Source organism: Fistularia commersonii, chromosome 8 (genome assembly GCF_037954325.1).
Source record: "Fistularia commersonii isolate RoL2024-O1a breed Wild chromosome 8, RoL_Fcom_v1.0, whole genome shotgun sequence".
In the NCBI taxonomy this organism is placed as follows: Eukaryota; Metazoa; Chordata; class Actinopteri; order Syngnathiformes; family Fistulariidae; genus Fistularia; species Fistularia commersonii.
The window spans coordinates 6,153,319-6,181,126 of NC_141291.1; the positions used below are offsets into that span (position 1 = coordinate 6,153,319).

Consider the following 27,808-nt stretch of genomic DNA (forward strand, 5'->3'; position numbering starts at 1 on the left):
TTATTTATTTATCAGCTTTTCCCGGAAGTGCTTTTTCTCCCCTGAGCGGTTGTCCTTAACGACGGACAGTCGAACCACAACGCACTAAACGCCCTCCTCCGTTGTTACATAACGAGCCGTAATTTTCCCGTTAATGAGCACTTTTTTTGTTAATATCTATTTTTCTGAAAAGTATATTTTCTCATTCGGTTTCTTCAATTCGTTCCTTACTTTGGATTTGTCTAAGGGGATATAACTGTTGATATTATTTCATCTTTTTTCAAAGTGTTGTACATCAGTTTATACTTCTATTGAATCGGAATCAGATTAGCTATTATTATTACTTCTTTTTTTATGATATTCATTATTATTAGTATATTGTTTTAAATCCTGAATGATAAGTTCTTTTCAACAACCTGGGTTATCTGATAGGCGGCGGGCTCCTCCTGGTGGTCAAAAACTTGCGGAAACCTGCTGCAACACCTTTTATTTTTAACCCATGTATTTATTAATGTTCAACTTTTGAAACACAATATAAATTGTCTGCACGCAATGACACAAATGAGTCAAAATACTTGCATACAAGGTGAACTTGATATTACCAGCAGAGGTAGAACTCTCAACTTGTTAATCCACTTTCTTGCATTTTGTCACTTGCAAGAGCTTAGGAAAAAAATTCACCTTCATTGCAATAATATATTACAGTTAGTACTATTAAGACATAAAATGGAAACTCTCCAATTGATTCAAATATAAAGAAATTCCCAATTATTATTACTACAAATTAAAATACCAAATAAGTGTCATATTATCAGGGGAATTTATTGATGTGACTTCTTGTATTTGGAATCTATTTACAATATTATTATTTATTCACTTGTTTACAGAATATTTGCTTTGTGGTAAGGGTATTTATATTGTATATCAGATTTTTTGTATTTATTTGTATTGATTTGTCAAGCACATAAATTGAGTGGCATATTATCTTTATAAATTAAAGACAACAGTAAAAAATAGCTATTTGATTTATTTTGTGAGCCTATTTAAATCGTCGATGGACGAGGTCGCCAAATAAAATCTCACACCCCATTGGGTCGGGCCACCTTAGGAAACACCATAATTCTTACCGCTGGTTTGCTGGTTCGTGTAAGATTCAGGGTACCCTTAGCGCGTGAGCAGGTTTTAAAGACACAGAAAAAAAGAATAACACACTGGGTTTTTAGCAATTCATAGCGTTTGAAGGTGTGACAACGAATCTATTAAGTGAAGGGAAAAGCGGAGATTTCATGACTAGCGGCATTTCAATTAAGTGACACACAAACGGGAGTAAAGCTGAGACGAATGAGAAGCAATTTATTGCATTAAACCCGATTTAAGGCCCCTAAAAATGTCACCATCCATTTGCTCGGAAGACGCAGCTTCCTGACCGACACGGGCGGGGAAGAGGTTGTGCGCAGTAGAGACAGGAGAATATAAAAATGTAACATACAGCGAAGCAAAAAACAAAGAGGAAAACACAAGGCCATCAGTCAGACAGCACGTTCGCCGACTGGCCATCGGATGGACTCGTGTCACAAAACGCCTTAAAAATGTATAAAAAAAAAAGAAAAAGAAAAAATATATTTTGGGTGAGCTGCCTGAATGCAGAATGTAAACAGCTAGAATGGAAGAAGGATGGAATCTGGTGTGGTCACGCAGACACACACACACACACACACACACACACACATACACACAGGTGTTGGCAGAGAACAGAATATAAATGGATTGTGTGTACAAAGTAACGGAAATGCGGCGTGGTCACCTTATAGACACACACAACAAACACACACTCACAGACATACTATAGGTCTTGGCACACAGCAGCCGAGTCTCTCTCAGTTCACCGTTTGGTGGAAGTGTCTTTTCCCGTCAAGGTACAACATGGACTCTGTCAAGTAAACATAGAACATTAGTGTGTTGCCTGGGCAACAGTTAATCTCCGTTGCGACTGCTTTCACACAAAGTAAACTGGACGAAAAAAAACAGACCAAAATATTTGCAGACTCCCCCCCCCATTGGAATGAGCAGCGGAGTGTGTGTGTGTGCTCACCTCCGTATGTCTGGGGGATGATGTTTGGGACGGTGCGGTCGGCAGCGAAGGTGAAGTGGAAGACGTTGGTAGTGTCATGCTGCCGGGTCAGTGGGTCGAACACCTCGCTGTGAACACGGACCTGGATGTACTTCTCCTGTGTGAAACACACCTGAAAACACACACGCCTTACCTATTACAGATCTGACATATTGTCAAACAAAAACAAAAAGCTATTATGTTAAAAAAGTTGTCACCTGTGATGAGAGCATCAAAAGTGAACCGATGTCCACAGGTTTCCGGAAGAGGATGTCGTCGACGGCAACCAGCCTTGGCCGGCACCCCCTGCAGCAGGAGGAGGACACGCCGCTGTAAACGAAACGCTGCTTCCCACAAAACATGGAACATTATGTTAAACACTCACCCGAAGTAGCTGGCGTTGGCCCAGCCCAGCTCGTAGGCTTTCCTCATCAGAAAACCTCCGAAGATCCTGTTGAAGATGTTTCTCTCCTGTTTGACGGGACCAGAGTGGTTTGCAGGAAAAAAAAAATTGAATCTTAAGTATTAAATAGTGTGTGTTTACTGATGAGTAACGAGTCTGAGAGGGTGTGTAGAAAAGTGAAGTGTAGTTCCTTCCTCGCACCTGTGGGTGGCAGATTTCCAGGCCTTTCAACTTGGCATCTTCCATCCAAATCGAGTCCTGGGGTAAAACTCTGCTGCGAAAGCTAACCGTCCTGAGAGCGAGGGCAGCAGTTCAAAGATGCGGATTAAGAGTTTTTAAAAAAAGGGCACCATTTTTGAATCACATCCATGCACACACACAAAGGAATCAGTGTCATGCATGAATGTGGGTGTATTTCGAATGGGGAAGGATTGTCCCCGTCCGGGTACGTACTTTGTGTCTAGCGTGTTGAGGAAGAGATTGTGGACGATCTTCCGCTCCTCGGCCGTGGGTGCAACCTTCAGCAGTGAGGCTGTGCTCAGCTCCACACGGCGGGATTTATTCTCTGCAGGGGTCAAACAGGAGGATCCGACGTGAGTGCTTCCCACCGCCTGCTTGGTTGCGTCACTGCGGTTGGTTGGCACAGGCTAACTGATACTGTTAATGCGGAGCACAAGCTAACATGGAGGAATAAAATCGAATGTATGGTAGTGGTAAAGGTACTTAAATTGGTTGATTATAAACAAAATGAGAACTCTCAGCAAACAAAACTACCGAAAAGTACACTTAAGCCTGCCAAATGGCTACATTTGTGGTATAATCCTATGATTAATGACTTCAAACACAGCAGCAGCTAACAACCGCATGAGAATGTGAACATCACACACGCCAGCTTTATGAAAGGCTGCCCCCCACGCTCTATTTGCTGTAATTTTGTTGAATTATTTTTGTTAAAGCATCACATTGTGCAAATGTGGTACAGAGAATGTGTAACATCACACATGACCAGGTCTGAAGCTTCTCTGGGCCGTGGTGCTGTTTGGGCAGTCCATGCTAACACTAGCATCTTCATGCAAACACGTGCATATTTGTGCTAACACTTGCGTCATCATGCTAATGTAGCGGCCCAGCTGAGCACAGCACAATGAAAGGTTGCCACCATGCTCATTTTCCCCTGCTTTTGTTTAATTTTTTTTTTAAAGTATTCTGTGTGCAATATAGTACCATTTAATGTGGAACATCACACATGACCAGGTCTGGGGCTTATCTGCCGCATGGTGGTTTGCGCTGTCCATGCTAATAATAGCATCTTCATGCAAACAGTAGCATCATCATGTAAAAACATTATTGTCATCATGTTAATGCGGCTGTCTAATATTGCTGATCATGACTATATGAAAGGCTGCTGCCACACTCTATTTGCAGTGCTTTTGTTTAATTCTTTATTTCTATGAAAGTATCACCCTGTGTAAATGTGGTCCCAAGAACATGTTATATCACACATGACCAGATCTGAGGTTTATCTGGGGTATGGTGCTGGTTGCGCTGTCCATGCTAACACTAGCATCTTGCTGCAAACACTAGTATCATCATGCTAATGGCAAAGTGCCATCCTCTGTCGTGAATGTTTTCTCACAGCTGCAAGTACAGCATCACCTGATTTTACTGCAAAAATTCATATGGGGTGCGAAATGGCGCCCTACCTTCTCCCTCCTGGAAGAGCTTCTCCTCCTCAGGTCCCTCGGGTTCCAGCGGATTCACAAATGCAGCCCTGGAGAACCAAGTTGGTTGGGAAATGAAATTCACTGCATAATTTAAAAAAACAAACACTTCAACCTAAAAATTGGCTAGCGGCTCAAACTCAAAATATAAAGTAAACATAGTTTTGCCCTCAAAGCCCACGGAAATTCAATATTGAATTAGCAATTATTAAGGGTGTTACCTGTTTTTGTCATATTTATACATTTTTTTAAGATAACCCTTGAACCCCTCCTTTTCTCGAAGAGTCCTACCTCTTGTTCTCGGGGTCCCGCGCCACCATAACAAATGTAGCATCCAGAACTGGGAAATAATCTCCATCCCGAAACTGAGGAACAAAAGAGACCATTTGGAGCTTATAAAATATACAGAATAAATGCACATATTATTGGCAACTTGTTTTTTTTTAAACCTTTATTTAACCAGGAAAGTCCCATTGAGATTAAAAACCTCTTTTTCAAGGGAGTCCCATCTCATATTTCATTTTCCAGAGTCACTGGGCTCTTGTATCACAGGATCCCAGGTGGCATGGCTTGATCTACTGCAGCCTTTTGCCAGGCGTCCACAATTGTTATTTCTTTTGCAAATGTTAAAACTGTAAGTGTATTGTTTAAGCTATTAGCATGCAGCTGTTAGCACTACGGTTACAATTACCGGTAATATGAGATCATTTGTGCCAGTCCGTTTAATCCCTCACACCTCCCCATCTCGATCACATTCTTGATTTCAATCTCTCTGTCGCTAATTTGCGCTACCTCTACTCCAGTGCTTCTCGATTATTTTCTGTTACGCCCCCCTCTAGGAGGAGGAAAACATTTCGCACACACTGCTGATATAAATAGTATCATTTGTCTTTAAAATTGTTATTTGTACACGCACAACATTGTATCCTTATTAACATTAAAAAAAAGAAAAAAATAGAAATATAGATACATTTGCAACACAGAACAACTTGTTAACATAACAGTGCTCGCTGGTTTACTGAAGTAGCTCTCACAAAACAGGATGATTGTTGGCAATCTTCAGCACGTCTTCGCTGAAAAAACTGAAGCAGCTTATCAGCGTAATAGTAGTGTAATATCTTTAATTGCTGCCTTAATTTATTTGGTTTAATGCTTACCGCTGCCAACATTTTTAGACACAATAAACACGCCGGTCTTCCTTGGCTCCCACCGTAGTCACGGTGATGCCAAGCGCTACATACGCTTTGACATATTTCTTTATCTTAGCTTTCGCATGATTGTTTGTTTCCTTTTCTCCTTCTCTCACCTTCTTCCTTATCATCCCTGTTAAAAAGTTTGCCATGGTGTCTCCTGAGAGTTTGTTCACTGCACTTCATATTTCCTGCTCTGTGCTGTGTGGACACATGCTTGGTGCAAAAAGAAACCTAAACCATAGAGCTAATACTACATCATAAGCATGTTCGCCCGGGGTCACACGCAGCCCCCTGGCTTCACAATATTTGAGAAGCAACGATCTACCCCAACTGATCAAGACATAAGACCGCAAGCACTGAGCTGGGATTTGTAGCGGGCCATCCATAACTGCTCTACATGGAAAGCGTCATCAGATGGCGACAGTCCAGGTTCGACGGATGCAATTTATTAGATCCAACCAAAAATCCCACTGATGTAAGAACACAATGAGGATGTTCACAACCGGACACTGGATATTCTTTTTATTTAAGAATAACAAGAAAAACCCACAACCTTTGTGTCAGTTGTCAGATGGTGGGCATCTGACATTACTCAGGTCACGGCCAAATATCAGCCCGAAAACAGCGTCAGCTGGTCGTCTGTATTTGTACTTATAAGATACTCAACAAGCAAACAACTGATGAGAAAAGTTTTCCTACTGTCTAACACTGACTCAAGTAGAGTGTGTGTGTGTATATTCGGCTATCGGCAGAGTAAATCCACGACCTGCTACGTCAGTGTCATGTAAACCCAACACAGCGGATGTACCTGCGACATGTGCATCTTGGCTTCGATGGAGGTTTTCCCCACCCAGGTCACGTGTCCCGTGAACCTGATGTCACAGTCGGGGTAGATGGTCTGCTGCTTCATGTCTAACAATCACAAAACAACAAGCGGACGGCATTTAGCAAAGGACTCCCTTCTAAAATGTCTTGCGGTTTTGGCCTCTGGCTGTCGTTTGTCGTCTTACCTATCTTGTCCACCAGGGCGGTAACAATAGACAGCGGGGATCTTTCCATGGCCGGGTTGTGGGTGTGCGAATAGGAGATGAGGACTGTGGGGAGAGAGGACAGTTGGCTGTTTGACCAGAAGTCTTGCTGAGTCAGTGTTTAAATCGCAGAATAGAACGCCGTACCTGCCAAACTGTCCAGGTCCTCCAGAATTCGGCCAAACCTGAAAGGAGGAAATGGGGGGTGGGGGGTTAATATCCAGGCAAACAGGGTTCCTTCAGGTCCAGGCTGGTGAAGAAGCCTTCAGAAATCAATCATTGATCCCACGATACATCTTAAATTTCATTCAAAAACGAATAAACTACTTTTCTTTTGCACCATATATATTTTTTCTTGGTTTTATTTAATGTCTTTAGTGAAATTCTACCAGATTTTTTTCAGGATGATTTTCTTGTGTATCCAAGTAACTTACAATTAGGCCCAGAAATATTTGGACAGCGACAAAAGTTTAGTTGTTTTAGTTGTTCACGGAAACATATTAAGGATACAATGATATAATAAATATGGACTTTAATTGCAGACTCTCTGCTGTAATTTGAGTGTATTCACATCCAAATTTTACAGATGGACAATGATCCAAAACATACTGCAAAAGCAACCCAGGAGTTTTTTAAAGCAATGAAGTGAAATATTCTGCAATATCCGAGTCAATCACCAGATCTCAACCCAACAGAGCGTGCATTTCACTCGCTCAAGACAAAACTTAAAGGCAGATGGACCCACAAACAAGCAACAACGAAAGACAGCTGCAGTAAAGACCTGGCAAAGCATCACAAAGGCAGAAATAGTGTTTGGTGATGTCCATGGGTTCCAGACTTCATTGCCTGATTTTCAACAAATTATTGAAAAGTAACATTTTATGTAGGGTTATCTTTATTAGTCCCATTACTTTTCAGCCACTGAAATGAGGTGCGTTTTTTATAAAAAATAGGTCAATTTCCTACATGTTTAATCATATATTTTTGTTCAACCCCTTGAACTAAAACGTAAAGTCTGCAATTTCATTCTGTTGTAGTTGTTTCATTTCAAATCCAATGTGGTGGCATGCAGAGCCCATATCATGAAGATTGTGTCCCTTTCCAAATGTTTCTGGGCTTAGCTGTAATTCCACGCTTATTATGTAATATCCAACTAATTTCAGTGGTGAAATGTGAACTACTCAAGTGACTTCCTGCTTGTTTACAGACATCTGTGCACCTGACAGTGTTGTGGAAGGTCAGGTATTTCTCCCGGAGCATCGGCTCGGAGCCCAGGGGCAGGTGGACCTCCATGAAGCTGTCCTTCATGTGCTTGGCGGGAAGGTCGCTCTGAGACTTGGCCAGCATGGAGGACAGGAAGGCCCGGCTCTCCATGGCCTTCTTGTGGTCACTGCAGAAGGCAGGTTGGAAGAAAACGGTTGAGCTTACGGCAGGTGCCAAAAGTAATCATGTCCCGAACAGTCGGTTTAAATCGGGTAGGGGCTTTTCCAATACTGGTGGACTACCTCAAATGCCTCTCTTTCATGGCAGAAGTGAGCTCAAACAATTCCTTTTGGATTTCCAGTCCGGTTCGGATTGACCGTTTTCAATTTGTTCAAATCCCTTGCCCGCCCCCCCACCACTTCAGAGGGGGCGTGTTGGGATATGTTTTTTTCTCGTGTAAAAGAGACACATGGAAGCACAGACAATTTGAAAGGATGCTCTCGTTCATAGGTTTCAAGGAGGCCCGTGCGTTTCAAGATATCCGCGGCATCTTTTTCTTATGACAACCAAAATTCATTTGAGAAGGTGCACAACGTGCAGATTTTTTACTCATGCAAACGCATGGTTAAATTCCCTCATCACCCGACAATCACGGCAACAACCCCAAGGACCAAATCAGGAGATAGAATGATGTCATCCTGGTACATTGTAAACTGTTCAGTACCTCCAGTTGGTGGAAGCGCCAACAACTTCTCTCAGTCTGTTTCGCACTAAAAATAAATTAAAAAACACAGAGAAAACAATCAGATGCCGTGTGTGTGTCTGTGTGTGCGGTCGAGGAAAGTACAGTGAGAACAGCAGAAAAGAAAGGCTAACTGCTTCACATTTCCTCTGTCAGAGCACCTGCATTGAAACGGCATAAACCAGCAGGGAGGGTTTGCCATTTCAACGTTGGCAGGTGCAGGACGGAGGAAGGAAGAGTAGATTCGCGGGAAGGACTCGACACCATAGTGGGGATTAGTTTGACGGCGGAGCAGCAGGAAGTGACGTCCGGGTGTGACAGGCATAAGGGAAGGTGCTACAGCTGCAGGAGGGATTAGGTTTTGCGCGAGAAAACTCGGAACTACAGCGGACCGAGCTGGACAAGGAACATGCAAAAGGAGAACCTGCGTGCAATCGGAGCTAGGGGTGTAACAATGTGCTGCAGCGATGCCTGGTTGTAATTCAAAAGTGTGAGAATCTGAGAATATATGGAAAACAAATGAAATTTCAAAATGCATTACATGAAAATTAGTAGAAAACAAAAGAAACATATCAAGGGCAAAAAAAGAAATCATTGAATAGTTAAGAATAACAAAAAAAAAATTAAAATAAACTACCTGAAAAGCTGACAATTAATGGGAATGTATTTGAAATAAAAGGGGGAGAATGCTACACTCTTGATTTGTAAAATATTTTGTAACTCCGAAAACGCAGAGTCCAATATTAGGTGGACTGGACCGTTACACCCCTAATTGGAGTTAATCTGAAGAGAATTCTGGAAAATTATGGATTATTCATTTAGATAGGTAGGATTAGTCCGGGTTTACCAACACACCATTGGACACGTGTAAAAGGGGGTTTCCTGCAGGGGAAAAAACAACGATTAATGGGGTGCAGGGGAAAAAAAGGGGTCACAGGTCAAAGCGGGACACAGTTGAGCCAGCTATTATCTGCCCAGACAAAAGGAACCAATTAAACTGGTGATTGAAACCAATAACATTGTACATCAGTCCTCCATAATTTTGCCTCTTTCTGCATGGATGATTTCCTTATTTTCTCTCAAATATCAAACAAATGTTATTTGCTGAGCAGATCAAACAGACTATGGTATTTTAAACACAGATAATCCAGCCAACCCCCCTCACACAATTTTACAACATCACAAAAAAAATAGTTGGAAAAGGAAATAGTTAAGATATTGCATTTAATCAAACATAAACAAACCTTAGCATAATATTAATTAAGTTACTCTGAGCAAACGATCTGGGGGAATGAAGAAAGTGAAAGTAAGAGGTAAATGCAGTGGGAGGAGTCAAACACTGAAATTAAAGGACAATAAAACTTTGTGAAATCTGAATTTTCAGAATTATTATATAATGAAATAGAGATGCGCTGAGGCAGATTGCAGAGCGTTCACAGCAATGTTTCCTGATGAAGCCGAACTTGTTAAAATCGCATTTTAAACTCATTATAAGCAGAACAATCAAGAAAATAATATAAAAACAGACAAAGTGAGAGTGACCAAAATGTAGAAAAAAAAACAGTGTTGATGAAGGCTGGCTGGATGGGGCAACAGGATGGGGTCCTGCAGACAGGAATGGTCACGAAAAAGATTTTTATTTTGAATGTTTGTGCACCGGATTCAGGCCTGACAATGAAATTGAATTTCAGATTACTTAATAATAATAATAATTTGGTCTTGTTTTGCAATTTTGTTTACTTAATAATTATTTTGTCACAGACTGGGAAATAGAGTTAGTAATGACTCTTTCCACTTGTGTTTTGTCACTCAAAAAAAAAACAATGGTAGTGTATGGGTAATGTCATCAGGCCCCCATTCAGGTATGTACCAACCAAAGCCTTGACTTTGTATGGTGCCCGTTTGGTAAGTAAAAAGAAAAGAAAATATATATATATCACCCACTTACTGTAAATTGTAATAATTTATCTATATATATGTTCATAGCTGTGCAATATTTCATAACAGCTACATGTACAATTTTTTTTTCATACTTTTGTGCACTCCTTATCTTTCACTTGTTACTTAAGACCTTAAGACACTTTATAGTTTTCACTTGTTACTTAAGACACTTTATAGTTTATTTGTATTTCTTATTCTCCTTTTTTCTCTCTTTTTTACTGTTTATACAATTTTCTACTATTATTTATTACTGTTAGGTTTTTCTTGTAACTCTGGCACAACAATTTCCTTTGGGATAAATAAAGTTGTTCTTATTCTTATTCTTATTTGTGTTTTCTCATTTAAAATACAGAAGAGATGATAAAACAGGAACTAAAAGCACACAGACTGACTGACCTTCAGCCATATCAGGGGCTTTTCCTTGCCTCCCCACTGTACACAACCTCCTGGTTGCCAAGGACAAAGTCGATGGCAACTGTAGGAATCTGCAACAAAATGACAAAGCAATCAACCACATTTAAAACAAACTCCCACTAGGTGGGAGTCCAGTTACATGTGATAATCTAAATATAACCCCTGCCACATCCCGCCATGTCTGTTTCAATGAACAGCTGAGTCTCTTAGCTTCAGGATGGAAAAGTTGACTTGACGTGACACAGCAACAACAGTTAAAGTCCCTTTCAAGAATGACTTTATTAATTTATTGCTGTGGAACTCAGGACTCCAAATCATCAAACATAAAAGAGGTGTTCGTCCATCAAGATGGTAACGTCATCCTTGAATAATATGGGGTTGAACTACAAGATAGATTGAGACTTCAGAACTATTTAGAGGCCAATCCAGAGGGACTCGAAGCTTCAAACTTGAAAATGGACTTTACACTTAAATAGTTGTTGCTCTGCAACACCAGAATTCATTTATTGTGCTGCGATGTGAATTGTGTCAAATTTCAACAAAACAGGGTCCCTCAAAATAGAATGAGAGGCTTTGGATGAAAGTGTGAAGGAGAAGCCAAGGCTTCTCCACTTTCATCCAGTTATGAGGCTTCTGCTGACTTTTGGTGGTGCCTGGATCCGAACACACCCTTACACGCAGTAAAACGTCCCACCCTGTTTAGCGCCTCTTTTACCGTTTCCACACGGCTCCAAATACATTATTCATAAATAGCTAAGGCACCACACAGAGGGAAAACAAGAAGCGAATGAAAGTGCCTTCAGCTGTAAATAGTATGTTTATAAAAAAAAATAGCAAACAGCTCTGTCAATTGAATAAGCTTTAATCGTGTCTTGTTTCTTTTTTATTTAACAGCACTAACCTCTGTGGGAGCATTGTGTTGTGTCAGACAGAAGCCAAGGCTCAAAAAGTAATCGGGAGCGCCGCAGGATAAGAGGAGGAAAACACCAGATTTGGTCCCGGACAGCGGCGACAGAATTGTGACCGGCACTTCCGTGTTGACATGCGTCACGCCCACTACGTCATGACGTAAACGCTCCCGCCACGTAATGCAGTCGGACATGTTTCTCCAAGGGATTACTGGTGAACGGATCCCCTTAGTTTTACAGAAAACTTATCCCTGGACGTCAAAACAAAAATAATATTTTGAGTAAATTTGATAAGGAATCGATTGCCACGCTGCGAACTATGTATCTGACTCTACCAATACCCCCGGAGGCCAAAGAGACCCACTTCAAAATGATGAATGACATCTACCCATCCAAAGAATTATTGAGGGTACGCTTTAATATTGAAGATAATATTTGTACATTTTGTGAAGACAACATTGAAACAACTGACCAGAAATTATTTTCATGTGAAAAATTACAGGGCTTTTTTACGCTAAAACTCAAAAAAGGGTTAAAGACAATTTTCCATCGTCACCAGGTTTCTTCTCAAGAGATGACATAACATTTGGTTTACTTTTAAGCAACAAAAGAGATGAACTATGTGTCAGTGTCATTTTAGGCCTGGCCAAGTTCTTCATTCACAAAAACAGAATGCAAAAGTGTTGCCCCAGTTTTACGTTCTTTACAAAAGATTTTGAATTATATAAAAAAATCCTTAAAAGTTATGAAAAAAGCCAAAAACCAAAAAATATACAGTTTGATGTCTGACATTCCTTGTGAACCACCAAGTTAAATACATGTTATATTCCCCTTGCAGGTTTTTTTAATATATCTATTTATCTATTTAATTATTTTCTTTTACTTTCTTTCTCGTCTAGCATTTTACATTTCTCACAAACTTTTAACAATATTAACTTCTGATTATCTACAGAACGAATGTCCTTATGTCCTTTGCTTCCTCATCCTGGGTTGTTTCATTGACATTTGATTCTACCTTCCCATGTTTATATGTACATATGTATATTTGTTTATGCTGTTTGTGTTTAATTAAAAAAAAACATCTTCCCTTAGGCCAAATATCAAAGTCAAGGCCCGCGGGCTGGATCCAGCCGAACAAATTATTTCTGGCCCCCGGGATTAAATTGGTGTTTTGAACGCACCAATACTACATTCCCCACAATGCAACAGTAGCCTGTGAACTCACTGCAGCACAGCAAGCAGGCTTTGGCTTCATTCTTCAACAGCAGTCGGAGCAGATGTCAAATTTCAGTTACCTCCTCCACAAAAATGTCCAAACGAAAGCTGGATGCTGAGAACAGGGGGTTTCAAGCCAGGGGAGAGGCAGAGTACATGTTCATGGAGGTATCTCTGATATGTACAATACAGTGAAGGCGTTTAAAACCTAGTGGAATCTGAGGGAGACGCAGATGCGGATAGAAAACTTGAGCCACTTTCCCAGCTGCCAGACCATGGAAGCAAAGCTTTCTACCGCTGTGTTCCCAAGTGCACAGTTTGCCGATAAACTCAACATACTTACCGCCGATTTCCGACAATGATTTGCTGACTTTGAAGCTGAAAAAGCAAGTTTGCACTGCTCGGCAATCCTTTTGCAGTTGGCATGGAAAGGGCACCACCAAACCTACAAATGGAGTTGATTGAGCTCCAGTGCAATGACACACTGAAGGAAAAATATGTGAGAGTGGGTGCTGCAGAGTTTGTATGTTTTCATCCCCAACACGATGTCCCAGCTGCGCATCCAAGCTGCTCAAACGCTCTCTGTGTTTCGAAGCACATACCTGTGTGAACAACTGTTCTCTTTGATGAAGCTAAACAAAACATCACACAGGAGCCGTCTTAGTGCACCTTCACTCAATCCTGAGGATTTCCTCAGCACAGAGCCTGACCCCGAACATTGATGAACTTGTACAAAAGATGAGACATCACCAAGTGTCAGCCTCGGCCTCAAAAAAATGAGCATCACAGAGCATGAACATATTTTCAGTTTTTAATTCAGTTACATTTTTTTCCATTTGTTTCTACAAGACGTGATTTTTCTTTGAAGAAAGTATTGTTTTGTATGTGTGCCATAGATTTTTGTATTTTATTTTATTTTATCTATTTATATTTATTTTTCATTTAATGGACTCAGGGAAAACTGCAGATAGGAGCCATGAGAAAGAATACAACTGATTTGATTTATTCATTTTTATTTTCTCATTTGACTATTTGAAAGCAATAATTGCTATGATCACAGAGCACCACGATATTGCATTTTCAGTTTATAAAGCTTGCAATTTAATTTATGCATTTAGGTCTTGGTTCAATAGGCTATATTCAGTCAGTTCAATATGTTTTAATAAACACTGAAGTAGTCTGGCCCTTGGCTTGTAACAAATTTGTTTTTTTTGCCCTCTGTGTATTTGACTTTGACATCCCTCCCTTAGGCTTTTCCAATAAATAGTCATGTGACACCAAATTTCCTTCTTAAGGATAATACTAATAATAATAATAATACATTTTAATGATTTCTTAATTTATTACTCGACACTCAAGAACACCTTAAAGACATACACATATACATAAAAATACAGATTTAAAAGAAACAATAAAATTAGTAAATGGTGAAGATTAAAAAATAAAAATGACAGAGCAGTTGATGTCAGATGGAATAGGCCACTTTAAGGTTGGTAGGTAGGTAGGTAGGTAGGTAGGGGTGGAGGCGACTAATTTTTTTTTTTCATTGTTCATTGGTGGAACTACGATGACAGGGTAATGTTATTGATGTTCTTCCAGTAAGAAGTCAAAGTTGTCAACAGGGAAAAAATAAATTAGGGAAATATTGTTTTTATCAAGTTAGTATATACATGTCAGTGCTTGTTTATTTTCTCTACATACCATCTTGATTGCTTTCAAAATCATGGCATGTGATAACTGGCAAAGAACCGGAAAATAAGATTTTAATCTAGTCCTGTCTAAAATATAGGTAATAGTAAAGGCAATGTGTAATTGTGCATGACTGTGCATGTCTGTGTACTTGAGACTTCCACTGAATGCCACAGGAGGTCTTTCCTACCTGAGGCTGTCAGACTTTTTAATTCCTCTTCCTTCAGCCGAAGGGAATATTCAAATCTTTGTACTTTTTAAGACCTTAAAACACCTATAGCCTTGACTTTGACACTTTATAGTTTTATTTGTATTTCTTATTCTCCCTCCTTCCTACTATTATTTATTATTGTTATGTTTTACTTGAAACTCTGGAACAACAATTTCCTTCGGGATAAATAAAGTTGTTCTTATTGTTATTCTTATTCTAGAGAAAGGCCACTAGTGTCTGCTACCTTTATTTTGGGCGGTTGGAGCTGAGGTTCTAGGACCTCTGGGTCCTTACCATCTGAGACCGTTTCCTTTCAGCCCTGACCCAAACCTTGTGACCATCGGTGAGCCCTGGAACATTGACCCAGTAAACTGAGAGCTTTGTTTTCTAGCTCAATTCCTTCTTCACCACAACAGACTGATTCAGTGCCTGCATCACTCATACTACCACTCTAATTCACAAACCATCATACCCTCACTTTGAACAAGATACTAAGATACTTGAAACTTTCAGTTAATCAGAATCATAATCAGAAAAAAACTTTATTTGTCCCCGAGGGGCAGTTAGGGGAAAGTTAACCTACTCCTAATTCCACACATTTCTGGTATTGATCTATGACAGAGTTCCAGGTACTCACTGTCAACCACTTGGTCAAGCAGGTGGATGGAAGTCACTCATCCTAAAGTATAATTGAGATAAACAAAATATCTGATAGAATGATTGATGTGATCACAGGATGGAAAGGTGGTCTTCATGCCCTACCGGTGCCTCTGTGGGTTCTCTTACAGTTCGCAGATTTCCTTCCTCAATCGTAAAATGCACAGGTTCGCTGGAGACTGAATTGTCTGCAGGTGTGAATGGTAGGATGTCCTTAAATTTGACCCTGTGATTGACTGGTGATGGTCCAGGGTTAATCAAGCCTCTGGTCAAATGTCTACATGGGTTGTTTCCAACCCCCTCCAATTAAATGATAAATGTATTACTTAACCCATGAAATGGGGGTGGTGAGGCATACAGTGACGAACTGCAGTGGCTACTCACTGCTCATGGATCATCCGTAATAGGTTAAATGCAAAGTACAATTTCTTGAAAGGCGTTTATAAATGTAAAGCGTAAAATGATGCAAATGCAAATCTGAAAGGCTGGATCCTATGCTCAATAAACAATAACATAAGATAAGATAAGATAAGATAAGATAAGATAAGATAAGATAAGATAAGGTAAGATAAGATAAGATAAGATAAGATAAGATAAGATAAGATAAGATAAGGGGAAATTCTTTTGTCACAGCAACGCAACAGTGACAGTATCAATACATATGAGTATAAATATAAATAAAAGAGAAAATTAAAAGATACCAAAAGACATCCACAAATAAATAGACAGCAGAGTGACAGGGAGGATAAGAATAGACAACCAAAACAACAACAACCAGGATAAGAACAGAAACAGTAACAATAACAATGACAAAAGTAAACATGGTGTGAGTGGATTTACAGCAACAAGGATAAAAAAATAGACAATGGAATTAGGACGTGACCATTATTATTAATAATAATAATATATTATTATAATATACAATATAACATATTAGTTATAATAACTATCAGTTTCTACATATAAGGCAGGTATTACTTTTAGATGTGGCAGCTAATGAACAATCCCAACCAAAAAAATACGTATTATTACTATAAATCCTACCGGGAAAACAACAGCTGTAGTTGGAAGCGAAAGGGCATCTCAAACCTTACGTGAACCTGTGCCTGCCGCGGATTGGCTGGAGAAAAACTAAAGACGAACGCCTTCTCCGATTGGTCAGAAATTTGACACTTCTAGAGGGTGACCAATTGGCGCGTAGCTGAGATCCTTATATATCGTGGATGTAAACAAAGAGGTAACAGTTGAACGGCAGCGACCCAGCCCGGGGCAACCTCTACTGAATGTCCTTGTCTCGACTAACTCGTCTGGACCAGAGGCTGACAGTGGGGATAAAGCCACTCTGGAGCGAATGAGGAAGCACCTAATCTTTCACTTTACGTATAGAGGACTTCGAACGAAAGGAAAAAAGAGTAAAAGAAGAAAATGGAGTATCAGTTGCGAAAAGCTGAACCCAAGGATGTTCCTGATATATTACGACTGGTGAAGGTAGGCCTGTAAGACTTCTATGTTGTCGGGGAAAGAAAAACAAAGAAAGTGTTTTTAAAAAAAAGTAACCCGAGACGAGTAAACGACCGGTAAACCGCTCTCTCGCCTCGTCACCCGGTGGTAAACTGACAGTTGGGGGGTTGGGGGGTCGATAGGATTTCTAAGTGTGGTATCAGCGTCTGAGGGGGGAGGGGGGAAGTGTTTACAGCTGAGCGGAGTCACTTCCGTCTCTGCGGCTTCTTCTTCCGGTCTGTCTCATGGCGAAACCCTGACGGAATGATGACCTCAGCGTTTATACGTGGTGATGAGATCATCCCATCCCACCCCCACTTTTCCCAGACCAACGGCCCAGAATACAAACCAGAGTCAATTGTAATAATAAATTGAAAAAAAATATCCAGAGTGTATAGTCCGTGGATAATGTCAGATGAACAATACAAATATATTTATCATATATAATCATATTTTCGCCTCCTGAATTGAACTTAAATGGCCGATGGATTGCACTGCTGATGGTGAATTTCCTGTTGACTTGAAAGTGTAATATGTGTGTTTCTAATGTGTAAATATAAATACAACTACTATTCCACATTACTATTTTTAAGCCACATAGAAAATTAAAAAATGTACTCTTGTTTTTTTATCACTCCAGGAGCTAGCAAAATATGAAGAGATGGAGCACCAGGTGACACTGACTGAAAAAGGTGGGTGAGATTCCAAACTGTGAGTTTCCAGTCTTTTTCAAAGGCAGAAGTTGTTTGTTTGTTTTTGCCTGTTTTTCTTTTTCTAAACTGGTATGTCACCTGCTTTTGCAGAGCTGCTCGAGGACGGATTCGGCGACACGCCATTTTACCGTTGCCTCATTGCTGAAGTCCAGGGAGGGAGCAGCAGCAGCAGCAGCAGCAGCAGCAGCAGCGGTGGCGGCGGTGAGGAAAAGATCCAGCCGGAAACCCTGTTTGAATATTTACTGAAAGATAAATCTCCCGAGCAAATAAAGTGACGTAAAACCTTCCCTGAGTTTTTTTCAAAATGAGGAAAGTTCCTTTGTAAATGATTGACTTGCCCACAAACAAACATCCCGAATATCTTTTCATAAATGTTTTGTTGTTTGTCCAAACCAAACTAATTTTTTATGTCAAATATTGTCCTTGGCTCCAGTAGAGGGAAAAAAAAAAAGGATGATGAGAGAGAGACGGAAAAAGCAGTGCTTCACAAGAAAGACTTCGTCTGTCAAAAACTTCAAATTGAAAATATGTGGAATTGTCCAGATTAATGAGACTGATGAGGAAACGAGACAACCAAACGTCTGTTTACGTTTGCTCTTTGTACATTTTTTTTTTTTTTAATCCCTCAGACCGAGCAGCTTTGGATTCAAAGGTGGTGGGTTTCGCCATGTACTACTTCACCTATGACCCCTGGGTGGGCAAGCATCTCTACCTGGAGGATTTTTACGTGATGGAAGAGTACAGAGGTAAACCTGCCGACTCTTAAGTGGGACAAGTCACTGTGCTGCTGAACCTTCTGTTGATTTTTATTTTATTTTCCCCCTGTGTGTGTTGCCAGGCCTGGGCATAGGCTCGGATATCCTGCGCCACCTGAGTGACGTAAGTATCGTGCTAACAGTGTAGATTAGACCCTTTTCAGTTTCAGAATTCTGTAAAGTGCAAACTTGAAAAATAAGGGGTGTTGTATTCGAAGCGCTAAATAATCCGTTTAATTGGCAAAGACCAGCGAATTTTGTATCTTAATATAAATACAACCAGAGGTGAAATACCTCTTGTTTACAAGAAAACAATGATAAAATGTTGCAGAAGGCAGGGAAGTTGGTCCTGATCTGACCGAGGAATGCTGAAACCGAATTTCCACTTCTGCGTCTCTTGTCAGCAGTATGGCTCTGGAGGGACAACATGCTCCAGTTGTCTTTCCTCCTGTCAGCATTTCCCCCACAAAATGATCACACCGCTTACTTTCACATCCGTCACGCGGCCAAAACTCAAGATTCCTCTGAGTTGATAAGGAGGTGTCAGCCTTGCGTTGCGGGTTCATGGTGACTCACTGCGTACTTAACTCCTGCAGACCAGTTTCAGGGACAGCGGGATGCCTGCACAGCATTTTTAGGAAAGCAACACCACCACATTTGGAACCTAGAAATTAATCTGCATGATGCTGTTGAAACATCTTGTTTACCCTGAATTTGAGAAGAAAATTTGAAAATTATTTGTCTCCTGTGAATTCTGTCATGATAGAGATCTGTTTTTGGTAGTTTTCAGCTTTAGTTCATCCATAATGCTGCAATTGGTTTGGTATTTTTATTCTTTCCTTAAATTATGCCTATGAGAAGCCCCTCTTTAACCGTCCCGCTCTGCTCTCGGCCGAACAGCTGGCTATGACAACACGCTGCTGCGGCATGATGTTCGTGGTGGCGGAAAACAACGAGCCGTCCATTCAGTTCTACAAGAGGCGTGGCGCTGAGGATCTCTCCCAAGAGGAGGGCTGGAGGCTCTACAGGATCGACAAGAGTAGGCTGGTAAAGATGGCCACCCCGCGGGAGGAGTGACACAGAAGTGGCGGATGCAAAGCGCCCATCAAGGGCCCCACGGGCTGGCATTTCAGTCGATCGACAGGATTTTAAAAAATGAGTGTAGGAGAACCTTTAAAGTTCTTCAGCTTCTTTTCAGACTATAGTGTGATTCACTTTGAACTGGTTTATTTCCAATAAACTCTTTCTGAAATTTTAATCTTTGTTAGTGTTTTTTTTTTTTGGTTTGTTTTTCTTTTTTACCCCCCTAACATGTTTCTTTCCAGTTTATGGCAAATTTGACAAGTCTCCAAAAATGGACATGTGGGTAAAAAGAAAACACCTCTGATCACTGCCTGCGCTTGTGATGTTTTGTAAACTCTGCGCCAGTGGGTTTGAATACTTTTCCCCCGAAGTTCGAGCATGTAATTGTCAGCCGTAAAGGAATCTCTTTAAGGTTCCGACACCTTCATCTGACTTGTTAAAAAATAATCTTAAGGTGGCGGGGAGAAGTTCAACCATGACATCTCCAGGGACCAGAATAAATAGGAATAAGCTCATGAAAATCTTTAAATTGGACCACCAACTCAGAGTTGGGGTTATCAGTTTGCTCTCCCACCAGAGGTCAATCTGTACGGGAGACAGCCCAACTTTTTTTGTATTTCTTTTGAGACTACATGTTCATTGCTATGGCAACTGGCTTTGTAGGGACTGTAAAAGTCAGGTTCTGTGAAGCCAGGAGTTGCATCATACAGACATGCTGAATGCAAGTGGGCAGCTTGACACAATACCCTCTGACAGATACACCTGTTTTTACACCTTCACTGAAAAATAACTTCTTTTGAAACATCTCAAGACATCAACCACATCCTCAAAGTGTGTCACTATAATTCTCATTTATATTTGAAAACTTCCAGTTCATGCTGAATCAAAACATTGTAACAAGCATTTTTTTAGCTTCATCTGGTTTATTTTTATTTCAGGTTTATTTTGCTATTTTTACTGACTTTTTTTTGCTAACTCTGAAAGAATTGAGTGAATTCGACTTTTTGATTTGCTTAAGGGAACTTGCTGTTTATTTTACTGCATTTTTGGTGTTCATTAATGCTGATTATTAGTTATTTTAAAGAGTTCCGTGTAGATAACCGTTAACATGGGATCATGATGTTTACAAAGGAAGCTGGGATTACACAATATTTTGGGCTTTACTGTCAGGTTTGTATTGTCATCATATTCTGAGGGAATGAAATGTAAGTTCCTGATAAGTGTGATACATGATGATGAATCATAAGCTTAATTTACATTCCGTTAGGGAGAAATTTGCATAATGAACACAAGTGACTGGTCACATGATTTGGACACGTAGAAACACAATCGGGAGAGAGACAACAAACCATCCCAGATCATCGTCTCTTGGAGAAAGACTGAAGGAGGCACCTGGGCTAGAGGTGAAGGCCCCGCACTCCCAAAGATTTGACAAAATTTGTTTTGAACTCTCACGTGAAGGCAGTTTATCTCTGGGACAGAGATTGACAGTTACTGTGCTCGGTTGGAGAAAAGAAAACACTATCCAAGATCAGGAAACACCTGATAAAAGTCGCTGCTAAGATGAATGAACGCAAAAAAATAAAAATCAACTATTAAAAAACAAAAGGTACACAAATCGATATTGTTTAAATAATATAAATAAATTATTTTCTGTCATTTATCTATTTAAAGAAGGTATCAATGTGTTCATGAAATATGGCTGATCCGGACGTTGACATTTCCCTGAAACCTTTGCCGTTGCAAGACCAAGTAGACGGACAAGACGCTGACGTCGGTTGCCTTGACGACAGACTGATTTCTCCGCGCTTTACAATCTGTCCGTTGATAGGTGTCGCAAGGCCAAGCAGCCTCGATGAGACACGGGGAATTTTGTGACAGGGATTTTTGGGAAACATAATAAATAAAGAGTGTAGAAAGAGAATAGCGATGTGCGGGTCCTCCAGGCGCCTCAGCTGCCCGTGTTGGCGCCATCTGTCTCCTTCTTTTCGGATTTCTGTAAAGCCATTGAGCAAAAACAGAAACAGTATATGAGATGAGATGATGAGATGAGATGAGAACAACTTTATTAATCCCGAAGGAAATTGTTGTGCCAGAGTTTCAAGTACAAACATAACAGTAATAGACAATAGTGGAAAGGAGGAAGAATAAGAAATATAATGAAATATAAATTGTCTTAGCTGTTAGCGGTAACTACAAAGATTGAAGATTCCCTGCGGCTGAGGGAAGAGGAATTAAAAAGTCTGATAGCCTCAGGTAGGAAAGACCTCCTGTGGCATATGTTACCAAAGAAAACATTGGCATCAACAACAAAAGCTCCAGACTGACCTTCTTTCTGCCAAAGGGTGGCTCCTTCCAGAGCGTCTCCACGGCGGTGCGGCCCTGTTGGGTCCAGGCGGACGCCGAGTCTCGACCAACCTGGAGAGACCGACAAGACCTGTTTTAGACTTGAATTTGGAGTCTGGAACCCAGAACGGTGCCCGGGGCCAAGCCCACACGATTGGCATTGGTTCCTGCAAGTGAATCAACCGCTTCTCTCTCTCTCTCTCTCTCTCTGTCACGCAAGACCTGAAATGCACTTTTAAACTGTTCAAACAGGTTGGCAATAATTTCCACTGTATTTAAAAGGAGTGGCGTGCCGTCACACATTTGTTTTGCAAGGAAGCACTTGAGGGGGAAGCGTGACACTGATAAAAACAAGCTTGATTCATGAGAATAAAAAGCCGAGCTCAGTGTCGAAAGGCTCCTGGAAAATTACGGGGGTGTGCTATGATTTTTAATTGTACTTACAAAAAACATTGTATCCCTCTGAGTGGAATTTGTCAAAATGTCAGTGGCTACATGTCTGTGGAGGTTCTCAGTCATCCAGGTTATGGTGAATTACCATATTTTCACGAAAGGCGCATCGGATTATAAGGTGCACTTTCACTCAATGGCCTGTTTTAAAACTGTTTTCATATATAGAATGCACCGCCTTATGAGGCGCATAGACTAGAAGCTACTGTAGTGGCTGGGGTTGCGTTATACATCCACTAGATGAAGCTGCGCTGAAGAGAATGTCAACAAAACTGTCAGATAAGTCAGTCAGTCAAACTTCATTGATAGACTACAAACCAACGTTCTGACAACGCTGTTCACTACCAAAACAGGTTAGTGGATTCACAATAAGGTTCTGGTAGCTCTTACTTATTTACTTACTTATTTGCGCTACCTTCACTGAAAACAACATTTTTCCAACTCCATTTGTCACAGTTCAAAGCTTTTCATAAAACAAAAGCACCAAGAAGGACAGTCTCTAAATTCATTGATGTTCATGACGCTAGCTAGCGCTGTTGCCTTCATTCGTAGTGACTGTAGAGACGCTTCTACTTGCTGCTCTCCGTTCAACCCACTGTTAGAGTTTGTCCTCCAACCCTGGCCATCGTGCTTTGTTTCCTTGGAAACTCTGTTTAGTCTTCTTTACTTGGCACAGGTCATCTGGTTACTTCCTCCACTTCCGTACCATTGATTCATTAATGTTGAATTCTCACACTGCTGCTCCATTCCCATGTTCTACTGTGTGACTGAACGCCCTTGAGTTTGAACTCTGCGTCATAAGTGTGTCTCTTTCAAGGTGGCATTTTGGGGTCCTTATACACACACAAGTGGTGTGGGACTGGAATTCACCCCTACCGTTTTTTACCGCTGCTACTTCGGCAATGCCCCCTGACTATGGTAGCCATAATTAACCAATATTGATCCATATATCACATAAGACGCATCGGATTATGAGGTGCACTGTCAGAAAATTAAAGGCTCTAGGTGTGCCTTATAGTGCGGAATATATGGTATTGTCAAAATCTACTTGTTGTGGCAACTGGACTTCAAGTGAAGAAATTCAAGAGGGTGGCTTTGCTTTATTCTAAGGCTCTTGTAACCCTGTGTGTGTGTGCGTGTGTGTGTGTGTGTGTGTGTGTGTGTTTGTGTGTGTGTGTGTGTGTGTGTGTGTGTATGTGTGCGCGTGTGTGTGTGTGTGTGCGCATGCGTGTGTGTGTGTGTGTGCGCATGCGTGGATGTGTGTGCGTGACCATAGAGAGGTGTTTTTACACCCAAACTTCCTGTATGGAAACACAGGGCACTTCAAATAGTTTGCCCGGGAAGGGTGGGGGACACTGATTTTGAGCATTCACATATTTTTCTGATGATTCAGGAAAAGCTTAAAAAAAGGAAAGAAAAAAAAAAAACCACACACACACACCCAGGATGGAACCATAGCCAACCCAGTGATCAATAAGGTCAAAGGTCATGACCACACACTGACCTTTAGCAGGCTCGCTGCCTGCTGGGGGTAGAACACGGAGGCGCTGAGGGCCATCAGTCCGGCCGGGAACAGCAGCCGCCTCACCTTGGAGCCTGAGAGACGACAAGGACAAAAGTATTGGCGCCCCCCCCTGGACATCGATGTGAACCTAAGCACCCCCCCCGGGTCCGATGAACCTGGGTGCTCGCTTGCGGCGATTCAAATGTTACCTTTGGCCAAGTAGAGACCAAGGAAGCCGGAAAAGCCTACAGCGGCCACACTTGGGTAGAGGTCAGGGGGAGGGTCCCTGAGGAACAGGAACACATCTGAAGAGCAAGGGAGGGGATGGCAGTTAGTCTCCCTCATTATCTTTATTTGTTTTCTCTGTGATTTGTTATTTAAAACTTGAAAATCTTCTTCTTCTCTCGGCTTTTCCCTTCATCTAACCCTATTCTCCGTATCCTCCTCTCTCACACCGACTACCTTTATATCCTCTCTCACTACATCCATAAATCTTCTCTTTGGTCTTCCTCAAGACCTCTTACCTGGCAGCTCCAATTCCAGCATCCGTCTACCAATATATTCTCTATCTCTCCTTTGTACATGACCAAACCATCTCAGTCTGGCTTCTCTGACCTTCTCTCCAAAACATCTAACGTGCTGTTCCTCTGATAGATTCATTCCTGATCCTGTCCATCCAGGTCACTCCCAAAGAGAACCTGATGGCTGATCCCTGATGGAGTCCCACCTCCAACTTGAGCTTCTTTGTTACCCCTACAGCACATCGTACCACTGTCTCACAGCTAGCATACATGTCTTGCACCAGTTTAACATACTTCTCTGCCACTCCAGACTTCCTCATACAATACCAGAGCGGTCATATGCTTTTTCTGGGTCTACAAAAACACGATGCAGCTCCCTCTGGCCTTCTCTGTACTTCTCTATTAGCATTCTCAGAACAAATACTGCATCTGTAGTACTCTTTCTCTATTAGCATTCTCAGCACAAATACCGCATCTGTAGTACTCATTCTCTATTAGCATTCTCAGCACAAATACTGCATCTGTAGTACTCTATCTAAAACTTGAAAATATCCAATTTAGCCTTTTTCATATGACTTTTGCACTTAATTTTCTATATTCAGACGTTCAGATGTAGAACACACTCTGCACCAGTTGACCTGTCATCAGGCAGTGGAAAGATTTTTTTTTACCTGAATAATTCAAAGATCTATGAAAATGACATTAAAGGTGGAAAAATGACTCATATCTGGTTGCGTCTCACCTGTGACAACAGATATGGTGGTGGTGACGGGAGGTTCCACTGTCCTGTAGGCTTCCTGGAAGGACAGGGGGGATTTTAAGTTATTACTCAATCGTTCATGGGCAATATTCGACCACTGACACACTTCGTTAAATCTGTGCATCTCTCAGGTCTATTTCGGATTTCAATTAGACAAATATGGGAGGGATAAGCTAATCAATATCTAACTGATTATTTTGCAATTTAACACACGTTCGCTCCTGGTTTCACTTTGTGTGTGATCCCGGAAAAACCCACGCACAAGTTACCTTCAATTCATTTTAGTATAACTGGGGTGAGGAAAGGAGGTTGGGGAAGGGAGTCAAAAGGTTTTACATTTGTCCCAGATAATCCCGGGCAGGCCGTCAGAGGTGAGACACCTTCGGGGCAGTGGGTTAGTTGTTGTCAAACAACACATGCTGGATAAAAAGAGCTCCTCTCAACAGTGTCACTGACCTGGGCCTTCTCCGTCGCAGCCAGACCTGCCCGCTGTGAAAACAGGACAGACTTTTACCTGTCAAGCAACATTTTGATTGACATTCAGACTCACAACAAGCCGAGGCAGCAAATAAAAATAGGCTGACATTGGCGTGCAGGAACAGAGCGAAGATGTCACAACAAGGGCATGCCTCCACACCCATGTGCGTAAATAGATTAATGTTATCATGGCACCAAATTTCCAACCAAATAATGTTGCAAAGCTGGCTCCGAGATGGTGTGAAACAAACCTGACACTGATCGGTGTACGGCTCGACCCATTTCCTCAGGGTGGCCATATGCCGCTCCAGCGTCCCCGCCTCTGGCTCTGCATACCTGGGCGCTGTCTCAGGTCTGGTGTATAAAGACGGAAGCTGAAAACCAGTAGGGGTTCATTTAGTTATGGATGTTTTTTAATTTAACTTATCTTTTCTGGTTGCACATCCTGATACTTCCATTGTTCGTTTTTTAAAGTTTTGTTCGGTTTAGTCTTATTCAAAGAGATGTGTCCGTTTAAGTCTAAATTCCATTTCAATGGTACAATTGCTTTCAAATTCTGTTGTTCGGCATGTGGCAATTTTTGTTTCTGTTTTTTTCAAGCCTCGATGTCAACAAACAGATAAGAGTACAGTTCCTCGATACAGCACAACCAATTTAATTTGTACTTTGACCTAAACTGAAATGTTAGCAAACTGAATCGATGTTTCCCATTAAAATCAATGTAAATCCCATTGATCCATTCTCCAGAACCAAAACACATACTGCACTCTTTTGAAACTTTTCTATGGGTTTATTTGTGGCAAAAATACAAAAAGGAATTAAAGATAATCTTAATTATTGCTGTGTTTCTGGAATATTTTCTCTTCTTGCTAGCAGCTGTCCTTTGTGTTTCCTTCACTAAATCAGCATTTAAAAGTAAAGGCTTTTGCGTGAGACACTTGCTAATTCTATTTCCAGCAAGCTATCGTTCATTCTTTCAAACTAACAATAACTTTACTTTGTAAACATAGTCCTCCTCTGAGCCACAGCAGCAAAAGCCTTTAGTGCATCCTTGTTCTCCAAGATTGTAGAGATGGTTGACTCTAATTCATCCTAACGCCACTATCTCTTTCAACTTTTTTGAGAGCCATAACAAGGGCTAACTTACTGATGAAAAGCACAAAAAAAGTAATATCAGTAGAACACAAAGATGAATGAGAGCATGGAGAGGAACACACGACTGCCGCTACGCAACAACGGGGAAAACTCAGGAGTTTGTTTGTGTGTTTGCGCACTGAGGCTTGTTTGCCGGTTGATTCTCAATTAGATCGAAATCACTGATTTGCTCATGATTGCTTATTCGTTTGTAATAAGGGGCGTTTGTATGCTGAGGTTCTATTGGACTGGATATAGAGCACTTTGAAAGAACTGCACAGGTGACTTTTGACCGTTCTTAGTCTCCATTTTTTTCCATAAGTAAATGACAATATTCTTTCCATTCAAATTTAAACACAGGAATATGGGATATAAAAGTAGATCTGTGCTGGGCGAGAGTAGCAGATTCACCTCGTCGAGGTTGAGGATGGGCTTGGAGCTCCTCTTCTTCTTCTCTCCGCTGGCGGCGAACACGGAGCCACACAGCAGGCCCGTCAGCCCCGGAGCCACGGCGTATTGCGACACCTAGTGGTGGGACAGCAACAATACAAACACACAGGTTAGCCACAAAAGTGCTAGCAATGATGCAACTCGCGGATTAACAACTCGACGTTCTCTTTGAAACCACGGTAGTGACAACGCACGGAGTAGACTTTTATTATTTCGTGCTCGTTATCACATAAACGACACGGTGCGAAGGTAGCACCTAGCAAGGACGGCTAGCCGCTAGCTAACAATACCTGTTAGCGAGTTTAGAATCTCCGTTTTGAAGATATAGAAATCACGAATGAATGTGCAACTTTCACATCCAAGTAAGACATGGTAGCATTAATTTCATTTAAATTAAAATGAAACAAACTAAATAAATGTTGTAACGCCACTTACTAGCTTCGCATATGACATTTCGGCTGAGTTCACTTTCACTTTCTACGGCACGTCAGAGACTACACTCTGACGCATGCGCAGTGTTCCCCAGGCGATTCAGTGTTTTTTTTTCAGATGGTTTAACAGACAACTATGGTAGATTGGTGCAAGACATGTATGCTAGCTATGAGACAGCGGTGAGGTGTGCTGTAGGGGTAACAGAGATGTTCAAAGTGGAGGTGGGACTCCATCAGGGATCAGCTCTGATCACCTTTTTGTTTGCAGTG

General features: G+C 41.2%; 3 protein-coding genes across 4 annotated transcripts; 1 reads left to right on the forward strand and 2 right to left on the reverse strand.

Moving 5' to 3' along the window:
- Positions 1-1,310: 1,310 nt before the first annotated feature.
- Positions 1,311-11,770, reverse strand: LOC147231716 (acyl-coenzyme A thioesterase 9, mitochondrial-like). 2 transcript variants are annotated; one of them, XM_086150728.1, is made up of 16 exons: positions 11,636-11,769; positions 10,717-10,805; positions 9,235-9,261; positions 8,362-8,407; positions 7,654-7,824; positions 6,582-6,619; positions 6,417-6,500; positions 6,215-6,318; positions 4,505-4,578; positions 4,196-4,263; positions 2,946-3,057; positions 2,694-2,784; positions 2,475-2,560; positions 2,308-2,395; positions 2,072-2,222; positions 1,311-1,909 (listed from the first exon to the last, which is right to left on the reverse strand). In XM_086150728.1, exons 1-16 carry the CDS (start codon positions 11,647-11,649, stop codon positions 1,857-1,859), a joined length of 1,296 nt encoding a protein of 431 aa, XP_086006854.1. In that variant the 5' UTR covers positions 11,650-11,769; the 3' UTR covers positions 1,311-1,856. The 2 variants fall into 2 exon arrangements, with proteins under 2 accessions (XP_086006854.1, XP_086006855.1); XM_086150729.1 differs by lacking the exon at positions 9,235-9,261 and having other exon boundaries at positions 11,636-11,770.
- A 4,915-nt stretch (positions 11,771-16,685) lies between these two features.
- LOC147231717 (diamine acetyltransferase 1-like) lies at positions 16,686-19,640 on the forward strand. Its single transcript, XM_086150697.1, has 6 exons — positions 16,686-16,902; positions 17,555-17,606; positions 17,718-17,828; positions 18,257-18,373; positions 18,466-18,506; positions 19,283-19,640. Exons 1-6 carry the CDS (start codon positions 16,840-16,842, stop codon positions 19,457-19,459), a joined length of 561 nt encoding a protein of 186 aa, XP_086006823.1. The 5' UTR covers positions 16,686-16,839; the 3' UTR covers positions 19,460-19,640.
- A 428-nt stretch (positions 19,641-20,068) lies between these two features.
- On the reverse strand, positions 20,069-27,604 carry apoob (apolipoprotein O, b). Its single transcript, XM_086150696.1, has 9 exons — positions 27,543-27,604; positions 27,069-27,182; positions 25,775-25,897; positions 25,503-25,535; positions 25,029-25,083; positions 23,975-24,070; positions 23,766-23,857; positions 21,794-21,883; positions 20,069-21,461 (listed from the first exon to the last, which is right to left on the reverse strand). The coding sequence occupies exons 1-9, from the start codon at positions 27,558-27,560 to the stop codon at positions 21,417-21,419; spliced, it is 666 nt and encodes a 221-aa protein (XP_086006822.1). The 5' UTR covers positions 27,561-27,604; the 3' UTR covers positions 20,069-21,416.
- Positions 27,605-27,808: the final 204 nt, after the last annotated feature.